The 22,889-nt window shown below is 47.1% G+C and overlaps 1 protein-coding gene across 4 annotated transcripts in view; it reads left to right on the forward strand.

Moving 5' to 3' along the window:
* The window catches only part of EPB41L5 (erythrocyte membrane protein band 4.1 like 5), a 327,612-nt gene that overhangs the window by 178,188 nt on the left and 126,535 nt on the right, over nt 1–22,889 (forward strand). For all 4 annotated transcript variants that reach the window (XM_029605154.1, XM_029605157.1, XM_029605155.1 and 1 more), the window contains 5 exons: nt 8,579–8,748; nt 12,517–12,623; nt 13,529–13,556; nt 15,242–15,284; nt 16,245–16,345. In XM_029605154.1, coding sequence (XP_029461014.1) covers nt 8,579–8,748; nt 12,517–12,623; nt 13,529–13,556; nt 15,242–15,284; nt 16,245–16,345 — 449 coding nt within the window. The remainder of the gene's footprint in view (nt 1–8,578; nt 8,749–12,516; nt 12,624–13,528; nt 13,557–15,241; nt 15,285–16,244; nt 16,346–22,889) is intronic.

Here is a 22,889-nt window from a genome sequence, read left to right on the forward strand (position 1 = left end):
CAGTGCCTCCAGTGCGTGTGGACCATGTCTATCATGGATCTGCATGAAGTTTGCATCCTCGGCCTGGAGGCCTCACACGACTTCTGTGAATGCTGTCTGTGTGATCAGATGACCCCCAAAGGGCATCAGGCATGCCTCAAAAAGATGGAGAAACTTTTCGGGGCCCCCGAAGCTGCTCCTTCTACTCCTGCGTCGGTCCCAGAGATGTTGAGAGGTTGTGGGAAGCCTTCTGACTCACTTCCCCTGGCTATTCCTCTCGCCAGTACCGCCAAGGATCAAGGGGACTGTGATAGATCCTTAATGGTCTCACCGCTCTCCCGGACATTGGGCTCTTTCTCTTCTTTGGTGCCAGGGAAAGACTGAGGCAAGCAACGAAAGAGATCCCGCAAGCATCGCCACTGGTCGCCGTCGACACATGGCTCTGGTTCTGGGGCAGCATCAGCAGCTGCTGAGCTGCCACTGAAGTGACATCGGCCATCGGAGGCCCCATCCTCCGATGCCCCTGGTAATTCTAGGCGTTCCCAACTGACAAAGGTGCTGGGCACTGACACCTCACCCCCCTCCATCAGTCCTGGCCACTCCGGACTTCCAGGAGGAATTGGACCACAGGCTCTCCAGAGCATGGAGCTGCTGATGCCACCGGCCCCCATACCGGTGCCCGAACCTCCATCCTCAATGTTAGCACCCTTACTAGAGTGTCTGGATGTCCTTCTGGGCACCCTTCTGCTGTAGCTGGTGGCTGAGGGACATTCAGTTCCCCAGCAGCCACTGATGCCCTCCATTAGAGCGATCCCGATTTTCGGGTCCTCTGAGGAGGAAGATACAGCCAGTACCGTGTTTCCCAGACCCTGGTTCCATGAGCCCTTGCCGGGTCCTTCCGGCCTCCCGCAATCTCCAGTCCCCTTGATGCCAGGGGAACAGTCGTTTCCCATGGTGCCCTTGAGGCCTCCGAAGCCTTCGGAGCTAGGACTGATGCCCCTCATGGACCTTACCCATGGCATCCTGGTCCCAGTGAGGAGGGAAGGGCCTTACGACCCTTGGGGTGATGACTTCACAGAGTTGTCCTCTGATTATTCGGGACCCCCCCTCCCCCCCCCCCCGAGGACTTGTCCTTTGCGGGGTTTGTCAGGGCCATGGCTGAAGCCATTCCCTTTCAGTTGTTTACTGAGGAGGATGCGTGACATAAGATGATGGAAGTACTGCAGTTCGACACTCCCAAGGAGATTGTGGTGGTTCTTATCCACGATATTTTCAAGGACGATGACCTCTGCATGTGGGAACACCCCATTTCTATCTCCCCTGTTAATAGGCTGACGCCACCTACTTGGTGCAGCAGACCATGGCGTTTGAGAAATGGCATCTCTTCCACCAGTCTGTGGTCATGGAGTCTGCCTTGAAAAAAGGCCCAGTGCTCTTGCAGCCATGCCTCCGCCCCTTCGAGACATGAGCACAGGGAGCTCAATGCCCTGGGCAGGAAAGTCTTCCAAAGCGCCAATCTGGTGGTCTGCATCAGTCTACCAGCTTTATATGACCCAATATAACCGCAATCTCTGGAAATGGGTCCAGGACTTTGCAGAGGGACTACCTCAGCAGCAAGAGGCCCTCTCTATCCTTACCCTGCTGGGTCTTGAAGTGGGAAAGCATGAGATGTGTTCCACCTACGATGTTTTCAAAACAGTGGCCTGCATAGCGGTGATGGGCATTGGCACCAGGAGAATGGCATGGCTCAGGACTTCTGACCGCCAGCCGGAGGTCCAAGATAGGCTAGCTGATCTCCCCATCACAGGTGAAAACCTTTTTGGAGATAAGGTCCAGGATGCGGTAGCCCAATTGAAGGATCATCATATCATATCCTTCAACAGCTGTCCGTTAGTGCCTCTGAAGGCCCATACTTTGCCAGAAAATCCTCCAGGCCGGGTTCCCAGAAGCCCTTTTACTGGCAGAGGAAATATCCTCTAGCCTCCTGGGTTTGTACGCTATACACCGGTCCCAGGGGCCGTCCTCGACAACAGCGAGCGCCTAAACCCCAGCCGGTGCCCCGGCCACGAGCTTTTGACCGGCAACTAGGGAGTGGAAGTCAGTTGACCGAACCCCTGACATCAGATCACCCAGTCGGAGGCAGGCTCATGAGCTTTGCCTGTCACTGGGACGAGATCATGTCTGACCGCTGGGTCCTCTCTATCCGTCAATGCTAGTCTAAATTTCAGCTGACTCCCAGAGACCTCTCCCCCGTGTCAATCATGGGATTCATCTGTCCAACTGGTCATTTTTCAGACAGAACTCTCTACTCTCCTTGTAGCAGGCACAGTGGAGCCAGTCCCTCGCCATCAGCAGGGTCAAGGGTTCTGTTCGAGGTATTTCCTCGTTCCGAAGAGGAATGGTAGCTTGCGCCCCATTCTCGACCTCCGGGCATTAAACAAGTTTCTCGTAAGAGAAAAGTTCAAGATGGTGTCTCTGGGCATGCTGATCCCGCTCCTCAAAGGAGGAGGCTGGCTTTGCTCCCTCTATCTCAGTCTTACGCACACATTGCAATTGTCCCCCCAGCCACTGGAAGTTCCTTCGCTTCGTGGTGGGGAAAGCATATTGCCAGTACAAAGTGCTGCCCTTCGGGCTGGCATTGACCCCCTGTGTTTTTACCAAATGCCTAGCAGTGGTAGCCACCTACCTCAGGCGTCACTTGGTGCATGTGTTCCCCTACCTGAATGACTGGTTCGTCAAGAGCAACTCCTGCTCCGGAGCCTTGCATACTCTGGCCCTGACTTTGCAGATGCTGTAGACTTCCCCAAGTCTCATCTCTGCCCATCTCCTCTGCTGGACTTCATAGGCACCAGGCTGGACATGGTGCCGACGAATGCTTTTCTGCCCAGAGACCGGGCGATCACCCTTGCCTCGCTGGCTACCCTTGTCCGGAACAGATGGAGAGTGCCAGCCCGCCTTCTACTCCACCTGCTGGGCCACCTGGAGACCTCCGTCCATGTGACCCCTCTGGCTCGTGTCTGCATAAAGAGAGCCCAATGGACCCCACAGTCCCAGTGGCAATAGGCTTCCCAGGATTTCAAGGCTCCTGTCGCAATTACGAACCCTCTAAGAATGTGTCAATCCTGGTTGGAAGATCTTTCCATCCTGGAAAAAGGACTTCCCTTCCATCCCTCTCCGCCTCAGGTGATTCTCACCACAGATACTTCCCCTCAAGACTGGAGAGCCCATGTGAGCGGTATTCACACACAAGGTCTCTGGAAGCCTCCGAAGCCCGCTTTCAGGTAAACGTCTTGGAGCTTCGAGCAAGTCAGTATGCTCTGTGGGACGTTCAGAGACCAGTTGTCGTCCAAGGATGTCCTAATGTGGACGGACAGCCAAGTTGCAATGTAGTATATCAAGCAGGGTGAGACAGGTTCGTTCCTCCTCTGTCACGAGGCGGTACAGGTATGGACCCTGGGCCCTTTCACAGGGAATGTCTCTGCGAGCAACCTACCTGCCAGGCCATCTCAACATGCTAGTGGATTGCTTCTTCCAGCTACACGAGTGGTCCCTCAACCCATAGGTAGCAGCCGAGCTATTTCACCAATGGGGTACGCCAGATGTGGATCTCTTCGCCTTCCCACACAACCACAAAGTGATCAGGTTTTGCTCTCTGGTGTCAGGGGGGGGGGGGCATCTATCCATCCATCTATCCATCCATCCATCCTACGATGCCTTTTCCCTCCACTGGGGAAGGTGCCTGGTGTACTTGTATCCCCCTCTGCTGCTCCTCTTGAGGACTCTACTGAAGCTTCAGCAGGACAGGGGGACCATGATACTTGTGGTGCCTTCTTGGCCCCGACAGGTCTGGTTCCTGCTTCTGCAGGACCTGTCTGTGCAGGCACCCATCTGGCTGGGGACAGTGCCCTATCTCATTTCGCAGATTCGGGGCACTCTGTGCCGTCCAAACCTCAGACTGTCTCTCCCAGGTCCTGGTGGCATCTTGAAAGCCCTCTACCAGGAAGTCCTACAGCTTGAAGTGGAAAGGTTTTCTATCTGGTGTGCAGGTCATGATTTAGATCCTTTCTCATGCCCCCTCCCCCGGCTGTTGGACAACCTGTGGCACCAGTCCAAGTCTGGGCTTCAGACTAGCTGAGTCAGGCTGCACCTCTGCGCTGTCAGCGTGTACAATCGAGGTGTCACTGGCACGCCCGTTTCAGTCCAACCTTTAGTGGGCTATTTCATGTGGGGTCTCCTCCAGCTGAAGGACCCCTCTTCGGCCTCCGGTTGTGTCTTGGGACCTCAGTGTTGTCCTGGCGTAGCTCATGTGGCCTCCTTTTGAGCCGCTGCAATCCTGCGACCTGAAATTCCTCACCTGGAAAGATATGTTCCTGGTGGCAAATACTTTGGCTCGTAGAGTCAGTGAGCTTCAGACTCTGGTTACTTACGCCCCATACACAAGGCTCTTTCATGATTGTGTGGTCTTGCATGCTCATCCGAAGTTTCTGCCCAAGGTTGTAACTGATTTTCATATCTATCAGTCCCTAGTTTTACCCACCTTCTTTACGAGGCCTCATTCCCACCTGGGGGAACAGGCTCTTCATACCTTGGACTGCAAAAGAGCCTTGGCTTTCTACCTGGATCGCATTGCCGGCCACAGACAACCCACCCAGCTCTTTGTGTCCTTTGGTTCCAACAGGCTGGGAGTGGCAGTGGGTAAACAGACTTTGTCGAACTGGCTGGCAGATTGCATCATCTTCTATGCGCAGGCAGGCCTTCCACTAGCTGGCAGAGTAAAGGCTCACTCTGTGTGGGCTATGGCGAAGGTGGCGCATTTGCGTGCAGTCCCAGTCATCGAAATCTGCTTGGCCACAACCTGGAGTTCTCGTCACACGTTTGCGGCTCATTGCTTGGCTGCCCCTGACACCAGGGAGCAAAACCTTACCTTGTGGTTGCAGGGACAGTCTGGAGCTTGGTATTCTCTCATATGTGAGGACTAACATCCTGCTTGTCCTAGGAAAAAGCGCAGTTGCTTACTTGTAACAGGTGTTCTCCTAGGACAGCAGGATGTTAGTCCTCAGGAATCCTGTCCGCCTCCCCATGGAGTTGGGTTCTCCATCCAGTTTGTTTTATTTTTATTGCTCATATTTTCATCTGTTACGAGACTGAAGGGGGATCTCGCATTGACACGTGGATGGTAGGCTGGGCATGCTCAGTCTGCTGGTCAAAACTTCTAGAAACTTTGACAAAAGTTTTTCGTGTCAGGCTCCATCAGATGGATATCACCCATATGTGAGGACTAACATCCTGCTGTCCTAGGAGAACACCTGTTACAGGTAAGCAACTGCACTTTCTCCTCTCGCACAAAGGATATTGGTCCAGGGTTGTGCGCCCAAGATGAATGGTTAAGACTGCAGTTGTAGTTGGTAATTCAGTCATTGGAAATGTAGAAGGCTGGCTGGGTATGAAGATTGCTTGGTAACTTGGTTGACTGGTGCAAAAGTAGCATATCTCATGCGTCACATAAATAAGATTTTAGAGTGTGCTGGGTGTGAGACACTGATAGGCAGTTCTTTCTTCCTGCCAGCAGGCGCATCTCTGGGCTTTGGGACGTATCTGTTCAGTCCTCCCAGCCCCTTGACCGTCACTTCTTTTGGTGGCCATCTTGTTTCCTGCCTGGACAAATATAATTTCCAGGTTTCATTCTATGGCCTTTTTGCCAAAGTTGTCCTTCCTGAATTTGTCACTATATTGACTGCAGTGTCTTCCTTGCTTTTTTGCATATACTGATTCATTTCATCTGGTCTTCCTGTTTCCAATGTTCATTTGTGCTTCTTACTGCTTTCCTGCATTGTCCTGATTCAGGGCCTATTACCTAAGCGCTTCTTGATGATTCAACCTGAGGGGAAGGTGGCCATCACAGGCAGAAGATGCTCCACCACTGTTCCATTTGGAAACCGTATAACTGGCCTCAGGGTTACACTTCTCAGACTAAGCTGTTACACTGAGGGGGTGGGGGAGCTAGCTTTTTTGGTACTTGTGGGTACCAACAGCATAGGAAGGTGGAGTGAGATTCTAGAAGTTAAATTTAGGAGGGAAACTGAAAATCTAGAAACTCCAGGGTTGCATTCTCAGAAATGCTTCCTGTTCCAAGTGCAGTACCCCAAAAGCAGGCTGAGTTTTGAGTCTCAATGGATAGATAAGGTGAGGGCTTTAGCAAAGAGGGCTTTAGATTTAACTGCAGAATATTCTGGGGGAGAAAAACTAATGGAAGGGTCTCCATCTTAACTAGGGTAGAACAAGACTGCTTGTGCTAACATTTTATTTATTACATATTATTCAGTGTGGATCACAAACAAATACATAAAAAAAAATAGGCTGGCATGTGTAACCTTTTGAAAATCCAGCCCATAGGGAACAGTAATCCCAACAGGCGTACAGTGCTGGATTCCGTATTAGAAATGAACACCCAGGAAAAAGATCTTGAAGTTCTTGTGAACAGTATTTCAAATCCTCAGTTCATTGTGCAGCAGCATTCAGAAAGCAAACAAAATATTTGGAATTATTTCGAGAAAAATAGAAATTAAACAGAATATCATAATGCCTCTTGCAATCCATAGTGCGACCGCACCTTGAGACTTGCATGCATTTCTATTCTCCCCATCTTAAAAAGGACAGAACTAGAAAAGTATAGAGAAGAGCAGCGAAAGTGATAAAGGAGGGAGGGTAGAAGAAAGGCCAAACAGGTTAGGGCTCTTCAAATTGGAGAAGATTTATTTATTTATTTATTTAACAGTTTTTTATACCGACCTTCATAGTAAATAACCATATCGGATCGGTTTACAGTTTAACAAAGGGAAAACTAGAGTAATAATTCAAGTAAACGAAAGATAACAATAGGTAGGAATAAGTCAAAGTTACAATCAACAGGGGGAGAGAACTTGGAAGCTTACAACAAGCTGGAAAGAAGAAAGGCCGGTAAAGTGTTGTTACCATAGAATGAACAAATTAAAAAAACTTACAGTGCTATAACCTGAACGTCTCAGAGTCCATTTTATACGAGAAGACAGAGTGTCAGACCGGGTAGGAATGAATGCCAACTAGTAATTGACTGGTGGTTCAGGGAAGGCTTGGTGAAAGAGCCAGGTTTTAAGTCTTTTTCTAAAAGTTAAAAGGCAAGGCTCCAGTCTGAGATTTGATGGGATGCTGTTCCAGATAGATGGGCCTGCTATCGAAAAGGCTCTGTCTTTGGTCGTAGCGAGGCGTGTGGCTTTAGTGGGGGGGACATTGAGAGTGCCTTTGTAAATATCTCTAGTTGGTCTGTTAGAGGAGTGGAGTTTGAATGGTATTTCCAGGTCAAGTTGAAGTTGATGATGGATGGTTTTGTGGATTAAGGTGATTGATTTGTATAGAATTCTGAAATTCACTGGTAACCAGTGAAGGTTCCTGAGTATGGGTGAGATGTGTTCGCAGTGGTTGGTACTGGTCAACAATCTTGCTGCCGCATTTTGAATCATCTGCAGAGGTTTGGTAGTGGATTTGGGGAGTCCTAGTAGAAGGGCGCTGCAGTAGTCTATTTTGGCGAACAGTAGCGCTTGGAGAACTGTCCTGAAGTCATGGAAGAATAGGAGTGGTTTAAGTCGTTTTAGGACCTGTAATCTGAAGAAGCAGTCTTTAGTTGTTGTGTTGACCATTTTCCTTAGGTTTAGTCGGTTGTCTAAAATCACCCCAAGATCTCTAACCTTCTTACAGGTGATGTGAGAGTTTAGTGGTGGTGGTTGGGAGATATTGTTATCGTTTGAGGAGATGAGGAGAAGCTCTGTCTTAGAGGCGTTGAGGACCAAGTTTAAGCTGTTGATGGCTGAGATGGCTGAGAAGGGGGATATGACTGTTCTATAAAATCATGAGTGCGGTGGAACAAGTATCTAAGAAATGGTCATTTACTTTTCAAATAATACTAAAACAAGGGGACATGCCATGAAGCTAACTAACAGATTTAAAACAAATCACAAGTCCATAAACAATTATAACTGGGTAGACATGGGAATATTCATTGCCTAGCCCTGAGAGGAAGCAATGAGAAATAGATCTACTTTTTGGCATCTACCGGTTGGGATCTTCTGAGTACTTGTGTCCCAAACTGACCACTACCTGAATGCTGGGTTTGATGGTCCATGGACTGCCCCAACATGAGATATCTTATGTTCCTATACTTTTGAGGATTGGGTTGAGAACCACTCATCTAGAACAGGGATTCTCAACCCAGTCCTTGAGACATACCAGGCAGGCTTTCAGTATATCCAGAATGAGTGTGCATGAAAGATTTGCATGAACTGCTTCCCTTGTATGCAAATCTGTCATGCATATTCATTGTTGATATCCTGAAAACCTGACTGGCTAGGTGTGTCCTGAAGTCTGGGTTGAGAACTCCTGATCTAGAATTCATCTATGCATGAATAATAGTCTAAAAAAAACTGGATCTTTGCACAACATCCTGGATAGGGTGTTGAGATCAAAGGTAGCCTTTTGTAGATCTTGCCTTGGATTTTGATGCAAATGCTTTGTTCCCTGACTCACTGGAATATTCTATAGTGGTAGTTCTTGCTTTTGGTCTTTGCAGGGCAAGGAGCAGGAACACACTTTTGTGTTCCGCATGGAACATCCCAAAGCTTGTAAACATCTGTGGAAATGTGCTGTAGAACATCATGCCTTCTTCCGTCTCCGGGGGCCTGTCCAGAAGAGCTCCAGCCGATCCGGGTTCATTCGCCTGGGCTCTCGATTCAGATACAGGTTTGGATGTTCTTTGGACTGTGTGCAGAATGGAGATCAGATATTTACAGGGACTGTGATCTGCTAGCTGTGGCCTCCTCTTACCCAACTTCCTTCAAATAATGTAGGTTGTCCTTATAGAAAGTAATTAAATCTTCTGGAGATCCTTATATGATTAATTGGTCTAGAATGAACACTTCTACAGAGAAAACATGTGAAGGAGTGGATGGCCTCTTGAAAGCTCATGTACAATTTTCATGGTGGTCCAGTTAACCTGGAAAACCAGATCAGTTTCTTCTAGGACAAGCAGAATGATAGTCCACACACATGGGTGACATCGGATGGAGCCTGGCACAGAAAACTTATGTCGAAGTTTCTGGAACTTTGACTTGGCACACTGAGCATGCCTATACCACATGTCCATGCGGGGTCCTTCTTCAGTCTTTTTCCATGGAGCTTTCACCTCAGTTTTGTGAGCTTGTGGCTTTTTCTTTGGAAATTGCCTTGGAAAACCTTTTCACCAAATTTTTTTTTTTTTTTTTTTAGTTTTTTCGCAGTCTATCGCCAGTTCCCTCTCAGTGCCCCCCCACCCCATAGGCTCCTTAGTCTGGTTTTCCAGCATCTTCGGTAAGTTTACTTTGATGCCACCACCCCCCCCCCCACCCCATCCAGGTGTTGGAGTCACTAGAGTTAGTCATCAACTAGCTGAAGTCCCATCTCAGCCTGTCACCTCACTTAGACTTCATAGGAGCCCTGCTAGAACTGGTTCAGGCAAAGGTCTTCCTGCCAAGGTCCAGGGAATTCACCTTGACATCCATGGGTGGCAGGGATTCAACAGAGCCAGCAAGTGTCAGCTCGGCACAAGTTGAGGCTGCTGGGTCACATAGCTGCAACCCTCCATTTACTGCCTTGGCACGTTTGCACATGCTTAGAGCCCAATGGACCAAGGCGACGCAGAGCCTCCAGGATCACATCCGAATCACCCCATCTCCTTAGAACTCTTTGTCCTGGTGGTGGGAACTCTCAAATTTGGAATAGGGAATATCCTTTCTAAGTCGCCTTACCCAAATTGGCCTCACCGTGGATGTATTCACCGTGGGGTGGGGAGTTCATTTAGAGGGGCTTCGCATCTAGAGACTCTGGCCCATGTAGGAAGCACGTTGTCAAATCAACTTCCTGGAGCTCAGGGCAATCAGGTAAATGCTATGGGCTTTCAGAGATTGGCTGTCCAACAAAGTTGTCCTGATCCAGACAGACAACCAAATAGCCATGTCATATATCAACTAGCAGGAAGGCACGGGTTTATACCTCCTGTGTCAGGAAGCGGTCCAGATATGGTCCTGGGCACTGCCCCAAGGGATGGTGCTCAGGGCCATGATTCTGGCAGGATCAGAGAACGTGATAGTGGACAGACTGAGTAGTGCTTTCAGACTCCACAAGTGCTCTCTGGATCAGGGGGTAACGAGCCAGATCTTCCACCTCTGAGGGGGAACCCAGATGTGGATCTGTGTGTGTCCCCTTGCAACAAAAAAGTGACTCTGTTCTGCTCCCTGTACAGAACACAGCAGACCAGCCTCTAACAATTTTGCCCACCATTGGGGCAAGGGTCTTCTGTCCACCAATCCTCAGATTCTCTTGGTAGCGAAGACTCTCTAAGCTTCATGTGGACAAAGGGACTATGATCCTCATAGCCCCTCATTTGGCTGAGACAGGTCTGGTTTCCACATCCTGAAACTGATCAGTCTGGAGACTTCCCCAGAGCTCATCACTCAAGAGAGGCATTTTGCTGGGGCCCAACCTCCAAACTTTGTCGCTCATAGCCTGGATGTTGAGAGGTTAATTCTACAACTGCTCGATCTCTCTGAGGATGTGTCTCTGATCCTGGTGGATTCCAGAAAGCCTTCTACCGGAAAGTCCTATGGACTGAAGTGGAGGAGGTTTTCCGTATGGTGTGAGCAGAAGGCCCTGGATCAGTTCTCCTGCTCCACACAAAAGCTGCTTGATTACCACCTCCGCCTATCTGAGGCTGGCTTGAACAGCAATCCTTAGTTCATCTGAGTGCAATTGGCACATACCAACATGGTGTAGATGGTACGCCCATCTTTGTACAGTCTATAGTTGTATGCTTCTTGCAGGGCCTGCTTCAGTTGAAGCATCCCCTAAGGCCTCCTGCTGTCTTGGGATCTCAACATAGTGCTCGCTCAGCTGATGAAAGCACCTTTTGACCTGCTACGTTCCTGTGACCTAACGTACCTGACTGGAAGGTCATATTTTTGGTGGCTGTCACCTCAGCAAGCAGGATCAGTGAGCTCCAGGCCTTAGTGACTTATCCACCTTACAATAAGTTTTTCATGACAGGATGGTCCTGCGTATGCCCCCTAAGTTCCTGCCTAAGGTGGTGACGTATTTCCATCTTAGTCAGTCGCCTTGCCAATGTTCTTTCCCAGGCCCCATTCGCATTAAGGTGAACAAGCACTACACAGTTTGGACTGCAAGAGAGCCTTAGCCTTCTATCTGGAGCAGAAAGAAGCCCATAGACAGTCCACCCAACTTTTCATTTCTTTTGATAGGAATAGGTTGGGAATTGCTGTTGCCAAACACACTATTTAATTGGCTAACAGATTGCATCTCCTTCTGGTTTGCCCAGGTAGGATTACATCTTGAGTCATGTCAAGGCTCATTCTGTCAGAGTTATGGCAACATTGGTGGCTGACTTGCAAGCAGTTTCCAATGGAGATCTGCAAGGCTGCAACATAGTTCTCTTCATACTACTGTCTGGATGGCTGACATGACAGTAGGTTCGGCCAGTCTGTCCTTGGGAATCTCTTCGAGGTGTAGAATCCAACTCTCCCTTCCTTGGGCCCATTGATTGGCTTCAGGCTGTCTCCCCCTGGTTAGGTGTCAGTTGATCCCATTTTGTGTTGGGGAACAGCCTGGTGCTAGGGATTAACCCATGTGTGAAGACTACCATCCTGCTTGTCCTAGGAGAGAGCAGAGTTGCTTATCTGTAACAGGTGTTCTCCTAGGACAGCAGGATGTTAGTCCTCACGAAACCCGCCTGCCACCCTGTAGAGTTGGGTTCCTCCGTATATATTTTTTCATTTATTATAATTCTGTTATAAGACTGAAGAGGGGACCCCATGTGTGGGCACTTGGGTATAGGGCATGCTCAGTGTTCCTAGTCAAAGTTCCAGAAACTGACATCAGTTTTCCTTACCGGGCTCCATCTGATGTCACCCATGTGTGAGGATTAACATCCTGCTGTCCTAGGAGAACACATGTTACAGGTAAGCACCTCTGCTATACGAAAGATCTGGTTTTCTCCAGAACCAAGTTTGCCACTGGAGCTTCCCACGGGAGCTGGGGTTTTCAGAAACTATTTTTGGGTGACCTCTGGTGTGATATCCAGTTCTTACTGGTGGCTGCTTTCAGTGTTGTGTTTTGTTTTCTCTCTTGGCTATCTCACCACTTGCCCATCCCCTTCCAAGGCACTCATCATGGCAGGAGAGGTATGCTGCTGCTGTTCCTATGATTCCATGCAGTGCTCTTACTCCTGTGTGGCGGTAGCTGCTATAAGGGAATACAGACTTGCCTCTCTCTCCAATTCTGCATTAGGCATAGTTGTTCATCTGTTTTTTGTCTGCTTATTTTGTTCATTTTAAATAAAATAGTTTTATTTGGTTTTACTTTTGTACACTGCCTCAGACAGCTTTGACAGGGAGGCAGTTTAGGAACTAAACAAATGAATGATGCCTCAACTCCTACGTTCATTTTTGTTTAAACCTTTAGTGGCAAAACAGAATATCAGACTACAAAGAGCAGCAAAATCAGGCGCTCTTCGACATTTGAAAGGAGGCCAAGCAAACGATACTCCAGAAGAACATTGCAAATGAGAGGTAACCACCCTGCTGTTTGGAGGAGTACACCCAGCTTCCCTGGTTGTCATACTAGTCAGCAGTATGTGGGTGTGAGTGCTAGCCACATGCAGCTGATGCCACTTTACAGTGGCTGGCTTTGTTATACAGCACTACATCTCTATGTAATAAGGTTGTCTGTAGCATGAGGGACTTCCACTTTATTTTAGTACACTGTGCATGCTCATTTTCACTGTCAAAATGTATGGCATGACTTTGCAGTAAACTTAGATTTTTCTGTACATTATAGACATCATAAAATATTTTTCCCCCAACACACATGGCCACCTCTCTGTACTCCAAAATTGTATTTCCAGCTAATTACTATGTCGCGTGGTTTTAAAATCTAATTTTTGAAACATTCAGGTTACATCAGCTAATCTATTTTGCCCTTCAAAACCAATGAATGAAAATAACTTGTCCCATAGTTTTGACATGGCTCAAGTACATTTTGTAAAAACATAGGGTAGGAAAAGTGGTGTGTCTGGCCCTTCAGCAGTTTTTATTAGGACTGCCCAGTAGCTCAGCTTCCATAAAATTCCAACTTGTTATAAAGCCTTTTGGTCATGCGGGTCATCTGTGCATACTGTAAAGGTTATTTACAGAGAAACTTGTTTATAGGGTGCATTGCTTGGGTTATCCTCATGCTTGCCCTTGCGGTCTCCAAGGAGATTTTGCCCTATCCGCTCTGCCCTTAATCCTTTTCTGTTTACTGATTGTGGGAGAAATAGTACAAGAATGAAGGGGTACGGGGGTTGTGTATGTCTATTTAAAAAATGTTTGTTTAAAAAATATATATATAAAATATTCCAGTAGGCCTCAAGTGTTAATAAGGCAGAGAAGAATTGTATTAAAATGCTTTCCCCCCATTTTCTCTTGTCTTCTAGCAAACGTTGGTAAACCAGAGTTGACCAGGTGAGGAAGATGGACCTGATTTTCTTTCCTTTGAGATGTTTCATTTTCTATCCTGCACTGATTGCGTGAGCTAATGTTGTATTGCTGTTGGAGTGGAGAGAGTCCCTTTTTAAATCAAATTTTCAGTGTATTAACTTGTAAAACCTGCTTTGCTGAAGGAATATTAATGCTACTGGTCACGTGGGAAATTCAGCTGTGCCTTGTTTTGGGAAATCTCTCGTAACAAGCTCAGAGAATTTATGGACGCTGACCTTCACTAGCCTCAGGGTGCTATGCATAGAGCTTGAAGGTATTTCTCTGCCAGATTCTGATGTTCTGCCCCCACCACCACTATCCTGCCTTTCCAGGGTAGGATGTTGGGGCATAGAAGCATCTTTTTGCTGAAGCTTCTTGGAAATGCCCCGTCCCATCTCTGCTTCTGCCATGTGCATGAATAGTCATTTATTTATTTTATTTATTTTTAATTTTTATATACCGAAGTTCTTGTAGGGACTACAAATCACTCCGGTTTACATACAACGAAGAACTGCTCAACAAAGAGCGGAGCTTTACATGGAACCGTATAACATATGGAACAGTATAACTGTTCCATATGAACAGTATAACTGTTCCATATGTTCCATATGTTATCCCAGCTATCCATATGTTATCCCAGTTATCCCAGTATAACAGTATAACCATATAACATATGGAACAGTATAACTGTTCCATATGAACAGTATAACTGTTCCATATGTTATCCCAGCTAAGAATAGTTTGAAATAGGAGCAGTTCCTTCACCAGATTAAGTAGGTGACATCAGCTTCACAGTGGAATCTGCTGCTGGAATCATCTTCTTTTTTTTTTTTTTTAGTATGTCCAAGGTCCTTCCGCCTGTGCTGGTGGTGGGTGTCTGAACAGCCTTTGGTCTCTATATTGGGCAGTGCAGTATTTGATTTTTCAAACAAGTCATTTTAAGACCAGTTTCATACATCCATCTCTCCCCCCCCCCCCCCCCAAGGTAAACCTGCTATTTTCTGAGAGTGCCAGTAGCAGGATGCCATCAGCTGCTGCACCTTGGACCTCCCTTATCTTAACGAGCCTGGAGGCTAGAATAGCTGAGGGCATGCTACACTAAAGGGGAGGGACTTAGTCTGGGGAGGGCAGACTGCTGGGGCTGGAAGGATGGGCGTGCGGACTTCTGGGTGGGGGGGGGGGGTGAGGATAGGCAGTGCTGGGGCTGGGGGGGAGGCAAACTGCTTTACCTGGTGCTGTGGAGGGCAATTCATTATAGGGGCTCCAGGGAATTTGATTGCCTGAACATCTTCCGTTTTGAATGTGTACAATTTTAACCCGAACTTGTAAATAAAATATCTGCATTGTTGAACCTCCATGCTTCTCCTTAAAAAGCAAACTAAGGAAGCATGTAGCCAAGAAAGATACAAAATAGCTGAGGTAGAAGTATGTGGGTGAGACTTGTCACATTTGCTAGTGTCCCTTTTCATAAATGGATTTATCAACATTTTTTTAGCACTGATAGTGTTCGGTGTTCTATATAAATTCTGTATAAATTGCTTCAAGTGATTGTAGATGAGGCAATTTCAAAATTTAATTTAAAAAACTTAGATATTACACCTAATAGAGAAAGATATGGAAGTGGATCCACAGTTGAGTTTGCTAATATTTCTTCCTTTCTCTTTTCACAGCATTCAGAACAATGTACAAATGCAGAATAATGGATCACAAGAAGTAAGGCTATCTCGTCTACTTTAAAAAGCAGTATTGATGTGTATTGCGTTCCTTTATTGCAGAAACATGAGCTGGCCATCTTGAATTGCTTTTGTTCAGCTGTATATGATGATTCTATAGTGCTATAAATTTGCAAGACATTCAGGCAGAGGGTGGAAAGGGTTTGCTGGTGGCTGTGTGACTGGAGCATAGGATTGGGCCTATATGTTGGCATTGGCGCCAAACTTAATGAAAATAATAAAGCACTTTAGGGAAGCAAACTTGTGAGCTGGTTGTGGATGTGCACTGTTCCTGTGGCTGAGATTTGCTTGTCCTAGTACATCCCATTATTGGCAGGGGGATGTAGGTGTACGTGGTAAGCCCCTGTTCTTTGTAGAGCGAGACTGGGAAAAATCCTCTTTGGCATCTGCTGAAGGCACATAGTTTCATGCATGAAGTGTATTAGTGATACACGCTTGAAGTTTCCTATCTGGTATTAGAATTTCTGCAGCCTACGTTCAATGTTTAAGGGCTGCAAGGGTGGGGTGGGGAGGGGAGATGTTGGCAGGCAAGAAATGACCAGTGCTTTGTTAATCAATATTTTCCTGAAAATTGACTGAAGCTGTAGAGCATTATAACCAAGTAAATGTCAGAATTTTAACACATGATTTGGGGATTAGTTGGTCTTGTTAGCTAATACCTTTTACAAACCCAGTTACTTTGTAGATGGTACTGTTTTTGTGCCTGCTCAGCTTGGTGATAGGCACCTGAGCTGGGCAAGCTGGACAAACTGAGCATTGCAGAAACATGATTGATATACAGCTGTGGAAATGACATCTGTGTGTATTTTTCTAAAAATTGTTGCTTAACTATTATATTACATCCATGCATAAATAACTTATGTCACTGGTAATGGCGTGTGCATTAGTACTTTGTATAATAAGAAATTTAGGTCATTGTATCTCTTGTTTATTTCCCAAGACTTGGAGTGTAAAGCCAGCCCTGCCAGCGATGACAGTCTCCATCAACAGTGGGGCAGAAGGAGCCACAGAGAACCTACCACAAAACCAGCCTGAAAAATGGTTTGTCCTTCAAAAATACTGGCTCACTTTTTGCTTCAGATTGATCTATTGTTTCTATGTGCACTCCACTTTATTATCTATCTCTTAATATCTGAAACAAAATACTCTTCATGTTTGTTAAAAGTATATTCAGACAGGCTCTGTGGGTGGATAGCAGAGCAAATCTGATGTAGCTTTTCAATCTGATCTCTCTGAAGCAGCACATGATTTTCAAAGAATATGAAATCCCAAGCAGAGAGAGAGAGATCAATAGCTGCAGTTTGATTACAAAATGTCAAGTTTATTTAAAGCAATTTACATACTGAAATCTTTAAAACTAAAACTTTCAGGACTTGTATTTAAGAAACAATGCAGTATTGCTGTGAAGAATTAATTTATGTAATGGCTATGCATAGCAAATTTCCCTGTATGTACCCAATCAGTCCAGACTGTTGGATTTTGCCTCCCTTCTAGCAGATGGAGACAGTTTTAATGACACGGTCACTTAATCTGGTGTACCACCTGCAGTCCGTCAGTATTTCTCTGTCTCCAGCAGTAAAAGGCAAAAGAGGGATTTTAGGATTACTTTTAGCATTCCTACTTAGCCCTCCCTGAAGGTTGGTAGGTCCTGGTGGGGCCATCCTTTCAGGTGGCGGAGCGGACGAGCGGGAGGGGTTGGAAACCCGTAGGTCTGCCCGGATCCTTGATGCACCGAGAGAGGAGATAACTGGTGGGGCCAGTTCCCCCTCCTCCTGACCTCAGGTGGACATGCGGAGCCTGCAGCTGCAAGTATAAAGTTAAAAAAAAAAAAAAAAAGTAAACAGCCTCTTTTTTTTGTTTGCTATTTGTGCCGGTCGGGTGGTCAGGTTCATGGTGTCCTGCGGGGTCATTGGGCATACTTGAGGTCTGCTTCCAGCAGCACGGTCGGTTTGGAGTGGTGTTTTTGTTTTTCTTTGCAGAAAGCTAGTTAGCATTTTTCTGCCATGCAGCGCGGCAGGCAGTGCGCGGTGTGTGGGGACATGTGCTCGCCTCTCCCTTGCTAGCACTTGCTCCCGCTGCATCTCCGGGGGGGGGGGGGGGGAGGCAGATCAGGGAGCACTCAGAGCCTTGGATTGACAGCGATCCTCCGTGGGCAGCAAATGGGGTGATGAAAGTGCCTTCCCGATTTTGGCGGGAGTGGTGGCCATTTTGACTTTTTGCTGCTGCATCTGACAAGGCCTGCAAAGACTCTGCTCTGCCCCCACCACTGGCAGTTCGGAAGCCCTCAGAGTCCAGGGGGCCCTGGGATCCTCTGTTGGAGGAGGACCACCTCCTGGAGCAGGATCCAGAAGAATCTGGATTTTTCCCTGGATTTTGTTTTGCTTATGCATAAAACTTTTCTGGCTAAAAGGGCAGCTGGACATCACCATCCCAAACCACTGGACCTGCAGGAGCCAGTTATTAGTCAAAAGGCCATGTTCTCGATCTGGTGGGGCGAACAGTTTGGAGAGTGCTGGCACATCAGTTGCCCCTGGAGAACACTGATAATACCTCAGTGAGCTCAGAGGCTGATGATCCCTGGTGGTAGATCCGTCTGGAGTAGATCCTCATTTGGACAGCATGGACCCTGATGATGCACAGGATCAAGAACCCTTGTTGGAGGGAGATGATCTGAAGGTAAGTCCATCTTTTTCACCGGGAGGAATTGTGGCCCTTAATACCATGTGTTCTAAATGAATTAGGTATTAAAGAGCCCCAGGCTAATTCAAATCAAGAGGGAGTGGATCTGGGCCTGAGGGGGCCAACCAAGACATTTCCTTTCCACAAGTCCGTGAAGGAGTTAGTGCTTTGGGAGTGGGAGACTTCAGATACAGACTTGAAGGTTGGCAGAGCCATGGAAAAGTTGTATCCATTGCTGGAAGACATGTTGGATCTTTTGCAGATGCCAAAGGTTGATGCTTTGGTTTCTGCAGTGACGAAGACTATTCTGGTGGCGGGAATGGCGGTGCTTAAGGATATCAATCACACCAAAAAAACCCATACACACCAACGGTGTATTCCAGTACACACCAATGTAAACAATCCAAAAAACAAGTGTCCTGGTACTAAATTTTAAATACTCAGCGGGGTGAAATGCAGCCCGCGTTGACAAACAGGACCGGCACGGAGTAAATTCGCCGAAAGAAGAAGTTTTCTACCACCTGAATTGGCTTTCTGAATATTTTCCCCTGAAGCAGGACAGAAGTCCGAAACATGGCCATGTCGGGTTTGGGTTCCGAGTGCGGATAAGTATCCGTTTTTTACTCTCGATTGCAATTGCTTAAAAATTTTTGAAAATCAACAAAAAATTATATTCGATTAAAGGATTAGTGACCCCTATGCGAAACGAGCAGTACTGATAATTAGAGATGTGAATCGGAACTGATATCGGATCCGATTCTGGTTCCGATTCACATCTATAGAGATGTGAATCGGAACTGATATCGGATCCGATTCTGGTTCCGATTCACATCTCTACTGATAATGTCTGCCCGTGAATAGAGGGTCATACACAAGTAGTTTGGCGTATTAGGTGCTATTTAAAATTTAGTACCAGGACACTTGTTGTTTTTTGGGGTGCTTAAGGATATACAGGATAAGAGTTTAGAGGTACATCTCAAGAAGATTTTTGAGGTGTTGGTATTGGGCATTCGCGCTGCTGTATGTAGCAGTTTTATGCTCCGGGCCGGATTGTGCTGGGTACAGCAATTGCAGTCCAAGTCATTATCCCTAGAGGGATGCGAAGCAGACAGAGAGCTTGGAAGCTGAGGCTTATGGGGCGAATGCCTTGTATGATCTCATACGCACTTCCTCTCACTCGATGTCCACAGTCTCCGCTAGAAGACTACTTTGGTTAAGGAACTGGTCAGCGGATGTTTGGTTTAAGTTTTAGCTGGGATCACTTCCGTTTAAGGGGAAGCTGCTTTTTGGAAGAGCTTGTGAAGCTTCTCGCAGAGACTAAAGGGCACAAGCTGCTGGAGGACAAGCCGAAGGTCGGCAGAGGTTTCTCTTCTGCATGGGCTCGTTTCCATTCCTACTAGCGTTCCCGGCAGTCATTCTTCAGGAGGAGGTCAGAGACCAGGTACCAGGAGGCAGCAGTCTTGGAGTCAGTCCTTTCAAGGCCATAGACCAGACAAAAATGGTTCCGGTCAGGGAGCCTCAGGTTCCAAATCCTCCCAATGAAACACGGCTGGCGCGCTCCTCAGTTCCTTAAAAAAGGATTGGATAAGTTCTTGGAGGAGAAGTCCATTACCTGCTATTAATTAAGTTGACTTAGAAAATAGCCACTGCTATTACTAGCAACAGTAACATGGAATAGACTTAGTTTTTGGGAACTTGCCAGGTTCTTATGGCCTGGATTGGCCACTGTTGGAAACAGGATGCTGGGCTTGATGGACCCCTGGTCTGACCCAGCATGGCTTGTTCTTATGTTCTTATCTTTTCTCAAGGAGTGGGCCAAGATCAAATCAGATCAGTGGGTCCTAAGTGTGATAGAACACGGTTATGCTTTAGAATTTGCTCGGCTGCTAAAAGATTTATTTATAAGATCCCCTTGCACTTACAAACAGAAAAGGCAGTTAGTTCTAGAAACTGTCAATCGTCTACATCTTTGGGGGGACATCGAACCAGTACCGGTCGAGGAATGGGGAAACAGGAAGGTATTCCATTTATTTTGTAGTCCCAAAGGAGGACAGTGCTTTTCGTCCAGTTCTGGATTTAAAGAAGGTGAATCTGGCGCTCAAAGTACCGTGTTTTTGGATGAAAACACTGAGGTCTGTGATCGCTACAGTGAGCAAAGGGGAGTTTTTGGCTTCTCTAGATTTGACCGAGGCCTATCTCCACATCCCAATTCACCCAGACCATCAAAGGTTCCTCAGGTTCATGATCCTCCGGGATCATTTTCAGTTTTGTGCCCTACCTTTTGGGTTGGCAACAACGCCGAGGACCATTACCAAGTGGTCATAGTGGCAGCAGCTCTTTGACAGCAGGGCATCCTGGTTCACCCTTATTTGGACAACTGATTGATTTGTGAAAATTCAGAGGACCTCTGTCATTGGCCAGTGACAATAGTGTTGCAGCGCTTACAGTCCCTGGGCTGGGTTGTGAATTTGCACAAGAGCCAGTTAATACTAACTCAAGTTCTGCAATTTCTGGGCATGTGTTTTGACACCGGGCTCGGGAGAGTTTTTTGTACCAAGGAGCGGGTTGTCAAGATCATGGTCAGATTGGCAGTTTGCTAAGTAGTGCGGTTTCCAGGGTCTGGGATTACTTGCAGGTTCTTGGGTCTATGGCTTCCACCTTGGAATTGGTCCCTTGGGCATTTGCTCATATGTGGCCCCTTCAGTCAGCCTTGCTTTCCAGATGGAACCTATATCAGAGCAATTTAATCTGCTGCTGCCTCTTATGGATAGCGCCAGGTCGAGTCTGGATTGGTGACTGTGTTGAGACAATTTGAGTCGCGGATGGCATTGGAGGTTCTGAATTGGACGGTGGTCATAAATGCTGCTATCCAGTTGGGGGACCTTCAGGCTTGGGGGCAATGGTCTCTGGAGGACACGTCATGGTCCATCAACCATCTAAAGACGAGAGCAGTGCATCTAGCATTGCAGGCATTTTTGCCTCTTTCACTGGCCTGCCCTGAACAAGTTTTGTCTGACAATGCGATGGTGGTGGCTTACATCAACCGGCAGGGCAGTGGCGCAGGAGGCCCAAGAGTTAGTGCACTGAGCAGAGCGCCACCTGGAGATGCGGGCAGCTTCCCACATAGCAAGGTTGGACAATGTCCAGGCAGATTTCCTCAGTTGCCAACAGCTGGATCCCGGGGAGTGGGAGTTGTCAGAGGAAACTATGCTCCTGATTTGTCGCAGGTGAGGGGAGTACTGCGCATGGATCTCATGGCAACTTGCAAGAATACCAAGGCTCCGAGGTTCTTCAGTCGAAGAAGAGAGCACGGGGCAGGAGGATTTGATGCCTTGGTCCTCCTTTGGCCACAGGGAATTCTGTATGTATTCCTGCTGTGGCCACTGGTGGGAAAAGTCTTGCGAAGAATAGAGATTCATGTGGGCATGTAGTTCTGGTGGCACCAGAATGGCCTCGTCTGCCGTGGTTTGTGGATTTAGTCAGTCTCGCAGTGGACAACCTGCTATATCTGGCTCATCTTTCCAACCTGCTGCGCCAAGGTCCTATATTTTTGGATCAGGTGAGTCGCTTCTCTCTTGCGGCTTGGCTTTTGAGAGGAAGGGGTATCTGGAGGATGTTACCACTTTGTTACAAGCATGTAAAAAATCCTCCACCTTGGCATATGTGTAGGTATAGAAGGTGTTTGAGGTTTCGTGCAAGGAGCATAGCATGAATCCATCTGAGCCTCGGTGACCCACATTGTCCTTTTTGCATAAATGTTTAGTAAAAGGTTTGGCTTTCAACTCAAGAGTCTAGGTGGCTGCCTTGGGGTACCTGAGGAGCAAGAGGCACAGGGTGCCTCTGGTTTTGCATCCGGATGTGATACATTTTTTTGCGGGGGGGGGGGGTCAAACATTTTGCGTCTCCTAGTGCAGAAAGTATGTCCTCCATGGCGCCTAAACTTAGTTCTTAAAGCATTGCGTGGGGCACCGTTGAACTGCTACGTAGGGCGACTTTGAAGGATCTTACTTTAAAAGTTGATTTTCTGGTGACAATTTGTTTGGCTAGGCAGATTTCAGAACTACAAGCCCTTTCATGTAGAGAAAGGGCTTCCTCTCTTCACGTGAATCAGAGTTACCAGACTTTCCAAATTTGGATAGGGCGGTTGCTTTGGATAAGTTGAGATGTCTGGATGTGAAGCGAGCACAGTTACAGTATCTGGAATTCACTAATAGTTTCAGAATTTTTGATCATCTTTTTATCCTTTTGAATGGTGCAAAGAGAGGACAAAGAAAGCTTCAAAAGCTACCATAGTACGGTGGCTGAAAGAGGCTATAGTTTCGGTATACATTTGCATGGGTCGGTCAGTCTGTGCCTCGGGGTCTGAGAGCTCACTCGATGCGGTCGCAAGCTGCATCCTGGGCTGAATTTGTTGCCACGAGATTTGTAGGGCGGCTATCTGGAAGTCTTTGCACGCTTTCTCCAGGCATCGTCTGGATGTCCAGGAGCCAGAGTCTAGCAGTTTTGGTGACAGTGTGATTCGAGCGGGACGCTCGTAGTCCCACCCAGTTTAGGGAAGCTTTGGTACATCCCAGGAGTCTGGACTGATCTGAGTATGTACAAGGAAAGGAAAATTTGTTTTTACCTGCTAACTTTCGTTCCATAGTATCACAGATCAGTCCAGAGACCTGCCCGGATTTGGACAGCTGCTCGATATTTGCTGTTTGTATATAATGTGAAGTATTTTCAGTTGTCTCTTTTTCTGGCTCAGGTGATGGTTGTACATGCTGATTTATTTCGGTTATAAGGCTTGTTCGGATTTAGTGTGTTTTTTCTCCTCCTGCTCATTCAGCAGGAGATGGATAGGTTACGTTGAGTTTTGGTATACTTTTCTATCTTGGTTTGGGTACAGGTCAGCACTGATGGA

This window comes from Rhinatrema bivittatum, chromosome 6, assembly GCF_901001135.1.
Source record: "Rhinatrema bivittatum chromosome 6, aRhiBiv1.1, whole genome shotgun sequence".
Lineage (NCBI taxonomy): Eukaryota > Metazoa > Chordata > Amphibia > Gymnophiona > Rhinatrematidae > Rhinatrema > Rhinatrema bivittatum.